Genomic DNA, 8,130 nt, shown 5'->3' on the forward strand with positions numbered 1-8,130 from the left:
CACAAAAGCGTCATAGTGTACACCAAAAACAACCACAAGTAAGGTCCTTCCACTTTGAAGTATAAATTACACACATTACTGTATCATCCCAGGTTTCCACATGTTTTACCTTTACGATTTGTGGTCTTTAACTACTCAGGATCCCACGCTCTTCAACTTTGAAGCTGAGGTTCACGTTTCTTCTTCTTTTACTAAAGCCGATTCACAACAAAATTGGCCTTCTGCCACCACTTCTTCCTTCTGCTTCCTCTGCTCAGCCTTCAACAATGCCACAGTTCCACAGCTTGACTCCAATGTCACACTGTTCTTGCCAATCTCCTCTTTTTCTCTATTATTTCTCCTCTCGTCTATTGCCCTAGTTTTTGACAGTTATGAATTTCGAATAGTGGCAACTGCTTCGTGGGTTTGGGAGAGGGTCTAAGTGGGAACCTTCATTTTCAACCTTTCATTTTGGGCGGGAGGACGCTTACCAACGTTGCTGCCGTTCCATAACTTGCCGTTACCAGATACGATTTTAGATTTTTTTTTCCCTTCTAAATTAATAGAACGTCGTCATTTTGGTCTCACCTGAAGGCTTGCTGACTTGGACCATTTCTCGCCTCACGTTCGGTCTTGTGAGGGGACCGTTCAGGAGCGGTCCTCAGAAGGACCTGCCCCATATCCGTCTAACGTCGCGTGGGTCCATTTTGATGCCAATTACATGCTGAACGCTCTAAAATTCTTTAAAAATTTTTTAATTGAGTGAGAGGACTCTAAACTTTACAAGAAGGAAGTGAGAAACGGAAGACAAGATTTGGATCTAGAAATCATGATTACCCAATTAATGTTGATACTAGTTAACCTGGTCCTCAATAATAAGGATTTGCAAGTTTATGTAACATAGGTTGTTTATTTTGATCGGATAAATCCAAAAAAATAGTAAACATTGATCCGATCTGAACCGCAAATTTTATTATGTAGTTCAGGTAGTAGATCAGATTGACAAGTGAGCACGTCCTCTCACAATTCAAAGGCTTTGAAAATCGCAGATACCCAACCCAATTCATATACAAGGGTATACTTATAATTTTGTCCATTAAAAGTAAAATTAATAGAGGAATATCTAATCATCTTTCATCAAATATTTATATTTGAGATGACATACTTTACTATTTCAACAATATAAAAGTGTTAACTTGCTAATTATATAATATATTTAGCTTTTGTTGTTGAGAATAAGTGATATTTTAAAAAAAATTTACCTTAAATATGCAAGTATTGATGGTAATGTGATCTTTCTTAACAAGTAATGAATTACATTTAAATAAAGTCTTTTAGACATTTAACTATTTTCTAATTCTCAATTAAAACTATGATTTCTTTTTTAACTTAGGTACTAAGTCCGGTACCTCCGGGACACAGTTATAATTTAATTTTTTTGTCGAACCAATAGAACTGGTTCGGATTACAAAGCGATTAGACGGGAAGGACGCTCGGCCCATGAAATGTAATTAGGGATTGAAGTCATTTTACTATTTTATTTTGAAAATAAGAACTAGCTATCTCATAAGATTTATTTTTGTAGCATGCTTATTGAACAACAATGCTTGAATTTTCAACAAAAAGAAAAAGAACAATGAAAAGTGTCATACTCCCTTCGTCCCATTGAAAGTGTCATACTTTTCTTTTTTGGCTGTTCCAAATTTTGATATTTCTAACTATTTTATACTCTAAAATTTCCCTTATGCCCTTCATTAATAATGTATAAAGACAAATATAATGGGATTGTTTTCAACTTTTTACTTTGACCAACACATGATTAAAGGCAAAAGTGGAGCAAAAGAAAATTTTTTTGGTGGAATGCACTATGCATAAAAAGCACATATCCCCAAACATGACTAAATATATGAGACGGAGGGAGTATTAATTATAATATTTTTTTTGAAGGAATTTAAAATAGACGATTAGTACTAATGTTAAAAATATGCCTCCATATCATGAGGTTTAAGAGTATTTTCTTAATCAAACTACTTGATTTGATACTTTGATCAAACTGCTTGAGCTCAGCCAACCAATATTGAGGCAGTTTCGCTGCTAGAAAGCTGGCTTACGAGATTCTTTTGTAGTTCTACCTAAAAGATAAATACAACACTATAAAAGCCTTATCAATTCATTAGCTGTGTATACCACTATTAAATTTAACCACAAGAGAATATGAAAATGTTCTTGCGACATATATCAATTAGCCCAAAATTGTTCAGGTCCCAAAAACCTGAATATAGTTGCTCACATATAAAAAATGGAGCAAGTTAGAATCACAAGGCCAGAGATCGGTTACGCATTGTGAATAAAATCTTCTCCCATCTAAAACATTGCCCCCCGAATGTGGAAGAAAGACTAGTGAGAACACTTGAATTGATTTCCAATGGCCTCATGTAACACTGAAATGGGCATATACTTGTGTTTGGATATGAGATTATTTAGAATAATTTACAAAAAATAAAATAAAATTATATCACTCTTTTGATATGGTATATGTGAAATAAAAATATGATTAAAAAATATGTTTATTATGCAAGAAGATAAATTTGTACAAATAATTAGTTTAGATTTAAGTCTTGACTCTTGTAAGAAGTATTACAACTAATTAGTAGAAATTTCCTCTTCTTTAATCCAATCATTTTCTTTGACCATTGTATATTGGTAACATTAATGCACGCTGGTAACATTAATTTTGCACGTTATCATTTTCCTGTTTATATTTATTATCTTAGCGTTTACATTTATTATGGTAATGCATATATTTTATGATATAATTGACACTAGTAATTGCAGAAATCCCAAATTCTCTGCTTCCACAATTTTAAAAGAAGCCCTCTAAAGTCATTAAACTAAAACCTCTAAAGTCATTTTACTTTTTCCATATTAACTAAAAGGAAACTAGTTACTTCACAGAATTTATGCATGTAATAATATGATGGGACTATGTGGAGCAACAATGGTTAAATTTTTTTTAAGAAACAATCAAGTAAAGATTAAAGTAAAACAAGTCTGAATTGAGCTGCTATGGTTAAATTTTTGTGCTTCTGTAGTATAGGTGTAGGCACCCTTTGCCAATGGACCATACCAGAGTAGGCCTTCTCAACTACAACACGAGTATGAAATAGTAGAAAAATAATAAAGTTGCCAATGAAAATTTTTTATTTTTCTAAACATAAAGTTGACTTTATGATAATTCCTGCATTTTCTCTTTACTTTGCTGATATTCTGTTTCTTGTTTGTTAAACAATTGAGTGTCTGATTTCTCTTCTTCACTATCCCACCAAAAATAATAATAATAATAATAATAATAAAACACAATAAAATAAAAGGAACGTAAATTTGAGGAAAGAAAGACTTGCTGGCCCTGGAGAAGGTGAGATTTATTTCTCCTTATTCTATACTAATATTTGAGAGTGATATTGAGGAAACTCCTTGCATAAGAGTAGACAAGCATGCATTTGAGGATGAGATTTTTTGAATTTTTTAGAGTTTTAAAATAGGCCATCCATGTTGACAACTCCAATTAATATAACATTGGTTACCGAAATGAACCAACAGAACATGTTTCAAGAATGCATTTTTCTGTATCCAATTTCCCTATTAAAATGTTGATGATGACAGATTGTCAACTTAATTTTATCAATTTCCATTTGTAATTAGTTCAAGATAAATTTGGGATTTTGGGTGAAGCCAATTTAACCCAACCATAGTTGAGTAATTGATTATCACTATGTGGGTCCACCTTGATAATCTCAATACTCTTCTTCACCCACTCACCAGAAACAAATAAGAAAAGCAAAGAAGTAGTAATTTTCAGGAAAGAAATACTTTGCTAGCTCTGCAGTTAGTGAGATTTGTTTCTCCCTTAAAATTTGAGAGTGAAACTGAGGAAATTCCCTGCATAAGAGATGGAGATGGCCTCCACTTGCAGCATATATCGTGTCTTACTTGATGTAGACCGGGATGTTCCTGACTATGTTCGTGATGCAATCAAACACATGAAATTTCTCAAAACATTTCTTATGTGTGCAAGAAAGTGGAGCCAAAGCAATGATTTGTACTTGGAATCTGACAATGTTGTGAAGAAGGTGAGTCTTCCATCTTTCTTATCTTGCATTGAAGATACCTTTCACAAATATGAGGAGGACTTTCAGTACTCTCTTTCCCTTAGATTAGAAACGGACAAAAATGACTATTATACTGTTAATCATGGAGTGTTCCCCGAAATTGAGAAACAGATCAAATCACTGAAGCAAGAAATCATCCAAAAAATCATCCAAATTTACTTTGCTTTGGCAAGCAGCAGGTCAAATTCTTGTATGACAGATGATGAGCTGTTGGAATTCATAGACCTCATCCTCCAAAATCTAGCAGATTTGACAAATTACTATATGGATCGGAAAATTAGTGAATCGTATACTTCTCCTGCTTTGAGTGCTCAAGTCCAAGCCCTTGAAGCAAAGCTGACATTCTTGAAAAGCTTCATTCCCTTTGCCAAAATGCGAGGAACTGCAGATATTCCTGCCTTGCTATTGGCGCACTTCGAAGTGGTGGCTTTGAACGCGGCACGCCTCTGTTACATGTGTTCTTATTGGGATGATGCTGACGAAATGCACAATCCTAAGTTCTTCTCCATGATATATGAACAACAACAGAAGATCAGGGCTGTTGATTTTCATGTCTACGAGACTTATATGGAAGTACTTAGAGCTTCATACTGCCCAGCATCATTACGTACACCAAGGGTGCAGGATAAGCAGATATTGAACAACTTCAATGATTCTCTTATAGGTTGTCTCTGGGAGCTGTTATGCTGCAGCTGTAGCTTTATGGATTCTATGAAAGATGAAATGGGAATACTCTATGCCGGACTGAGATTCTTGAGAAGCATTTTAAGGGAGCATCAGAAGAAAATGGATGAACAAAACGAAAAAATTGGTGCTCTTCTTAGTGAGGCAGGCATTATAATTTGCTCGCCTTCTCTAAACAGAGTGAAAGAAGGAGAAGTTAGCTTCTCAGAGTCCACAGATGCCCTTGGCTGTTATGATATGCTGGCTAATACCAACATCCATATCAAGCATTTTAAGGATCAGATCAGTGGCTCAAGTACTATAGAGAGTCTTCCTAATTCCTCTCATAGCTTAAGCTCACCAGAAGTTAGCAGGACTTCCAGCCGCATGCTATCAAAAGGTAAAATGCCAATAGCCCATGAAGTCATTGTTGGTCTTGATGATGAGGCAGCAAAAGTAATTGACCGACTTGTAAGCGGATCAAAACAGGTGGAAATTGTTCCCATTGTGGGAATGGCTGGCCTTGGTAAGACAACTTTAGCCAAAAAAGTTTACAATGATAGGTCAGTAATCTGTAACTTCCACATTCGTCTTTGGTATACTGTTTCTCAAGAATTTAACATGAAAAATGCGTTGCTTCAAATTTTGTGCTCTGATGGCAAACATTCTAGGAAGGATGAGTTTCAAAATCTGGATGAACATGCGTTGCTTGAAAAGCTCTATCAAAGGCTATTGAAGAATCGGTATCTTGTTGTTTTTGATGATGTCTGGGACATTGAGGTATGGAATGAGCTGAGAATTGCATTCCCCAATGACAAGAATGGAAGTAGAATCATCTTTACGAGTCGATTTTCTAATGTAGCTTCAGAGGTTCAATATGGTGGAGAACCTCACTATCTTCACCCACTCAGTGAGAAAGAAAGTTTTGAACTACTGCAGAAGAAGGTGTTTGGAGAAGAAGATTGTCCTAAAGCATTGCATGGATTCATGATGGAGATTGCCAAAAAGTGCAGGGGATTACCATTTGCAGTTGTTGTTGTAGCTGGAATTCTAGCAACTATAGATCATGATATTTTGGTTTGGAAAAAGTTTGCTGAAAGTTTTACTTCGACCACGGTGTCTGGTACAGACCAGTGGAAGAAGTCATTGGAGCTCAGTTATGAGCATTTACCATATCACTTGAAGGCATGCCTGCTGTATTTTGCAGCATTTCAAGAAGATGAAAAAATTGGTGCCAAGAATTTGATGCGTCTCTGGATTGCAGAAGGGTTTGTGGAAAAAATTGAAGGAAAGAGATCAGAGGTCATTGCAGAAGAATATCTGATGGACCTTATTGGTCGAAACTTAGTTATGGTAAGTAAAAGCGGATCCATTGGTGGAGTCAAAACTTGTTACATTCATGATTTGATATTTGAGTTTTGTAAGGCCGAGGCAAAAGAAAAGAATTTTCTTCAGGTCCTGCGAGGATATGATGAGCTTTCTACCTTTATTGAGCCTCCCAACCTACCTCGGTTGTCCATTCGCTCCAATGGAGAGGATTTTATAAAGTCAAAGCTATTTTGTCCACATTTAGGTACTCTGCTATTCTTCGAGGCTACTCCAGGATATGGGCGTCGGTTGCTTAATATCTCCTTCCTTTTTTGCATCTACAAACATCTTAAAGTTTTGAATTTAGGGAACATTAACCTATGGCTGAAGGAGCTTCCAACTGAAGTCGAATCACTTCTTTGTTTGAGGTACTTAGCCCTTACTGCTTGGTACATGAAATTCATTCCGCCATCTATAGCCAAGCTCTCACATTTGGAAACCTTTTGTCTCGTTTCTGGTGTGACGGTATCATTGCCAGATAGCATCTGGAACATGAAGAATTTGAGGCATGTATGTTTGAGGGGTGGCGTCGTCATTCATCTGCCTTCCAACAACAACGTTGTTGAAAACCTCTCTATTTTACCCAATTTAGACACACTCTCTACTCTGCATCTTGATCTTGATGAAGAGGGAGAGAACATATTGAGAAGGATTCCCAACGTTCGCCGACTTAAAATTTTCCAGTTGGGGGACCAAAACAGAGTATGCTGCAACATGAGTCGACTAGAATGCCTAGAGTCACTCACCTTAAGGGACGACTACTTCTTAGGTTCACGGGAACATGTTGAGCTTTCTTTTCCCATGAATTTGAGGAAGTTGTGTCTTATCAATCTGGGTCTTCCTGGTAGAAAAATGTCATTGATCGAACAACTACCCAATCTTGAAGTCCTCAAATTAAGAGCCCAGTCAATGGAGGGCCAAAAATGGGAGCTGATGGAAGGAGGATTCCCTAAACTCAGGGTCTTGACTTTGGAACATGCATGGATTGTGGAGTGGACAGAGGCAGACCCTGACAGTGATGATTACTTCCCGTGCCTTCAGCAATTAAAACTCCGCGGAATTCCTAATTTGGAAATGATGCCTGCTTGTTTAGGGGTTATATCTACTCTTGAAACAATTGCGGTGAATTTTTGCGGAGATGGTGTCAAATCTTTAGTATGGGAAATTGAAGAAGAGCAGAAAAATAATGGAAATGAGAATCTGAAGATCATTTATAAAAAATATTGAAGGGCATCAGCTGGTGCAATATCAGGTAATTTTTTTTGTACTTCAGTTGCCTGTAGCGCATGCACAAGCACATTGAAATTGATGAACAAACAACTAATTATTGCTCTATTTTTCCTTAATGATATCATCAGGGAGTGCTACGCTAGTTTTTCCTCTTGAGATTGTAATTGGTCATCCGTGTGGTCTGACTTTCTTTGGTGCTATTGTAGAAGATGGAGGTAAAAGTTGGAAAGGATCGATGGCTCTTTTCTTATCAAGATATGGTGGAAACAATGAATGAGATTCGTACATCGTGCACCACTTTATCAATCTGCACGACAGCATAGAGGTTATTCACATAATTTACTGTTGGCGTATTTTGTGTAATTTCGTTTTGCTGAATTTAGTTATGGTTGTGTGCTAATTCTTTTCAAACATGTATGAATTTGCTGCATTGGGACTTGGAAAATAGGGATAATGTACGAAGGTACTGCCACAAAAAGATTGGTTTTTGACCGGCAAGAAACTCTGTTATATTTTTTCATTTTTTTGGACAAATTACATTTTATCCTCCTATGATTTAGTGTTTTTGTACATAACCCCCTGTGGTTTCAAAAGTTATATATAACCTCCTCATGATTTGGATTAAAGTGTCAGAAATTATCATTAGTAACGAAACCTATTAAAATGTTGAAATTACCTTTATTTAAAAATTAAAATGGTTGACGTGATCAAAATATACAAA

At 36.2% G+C, this 8,130-nt stretch overlaps 1 protein-coding gene across 3 annotated transcripts; it reads left to right on the forward strand.

The window, feature by feature from the left end:
- Positions 1-3,812: 3,812 nt before the first annotated feature.
- LOC140004340 (putative late blight resistance protein homolog R1A-3) lies at positions 3,813-7,854 on the forward strand. Of its 3 annotated transcripts, XM_072082248.1 has the most exons (3): positions 3,813-5,374; positions 5,483-7,431; positions 7,616-7,854. In XM_072082248.1, exons 1-2 carry the CDS (start codon positions 3,930-3,932, stop codon positions 7,404-7,406), a joined length of 3,369 nt encoding a protein of 1,122 aa, XP_071938349.1. In that variant the 5' UTR covers positions 3,813-3,929; the 3' UTR covers positions 7,407-7,431; positions 7,616-7,854. The 3 variants fall into 3 exon arrangements, with proteins under 3 accessions (XP_071938349.1, XP_071938348.1, XP_071938347.1); XM_072082247.1 differs by having other exon boundaries at positions 3,813-7,431; positions 7,538-7,854; XM_072082246.1 differs by having other exon boundaries at positions 3,813-7,431.
- Positions 7,855-8,130: the final 276 nt, after the last annotated feature.

The sequence above is a fragment of the Coffea arabica genome, chromosome 3c (genome assembly GCF_036785885.1).
Source record: "Coffea arabica cultivar ET-39 chromosome 3c, Coffea Arabica ET-39 HiFi, whole genome shotgun sequence".
Classification (NCBI taxonomy): domain Eukaryota; kingdom Viridiplantae; phylum Streptophyta; class Magnoliopsida; order Gentianales; family Rubiaceae; genus Coffea; species Coffea arabica.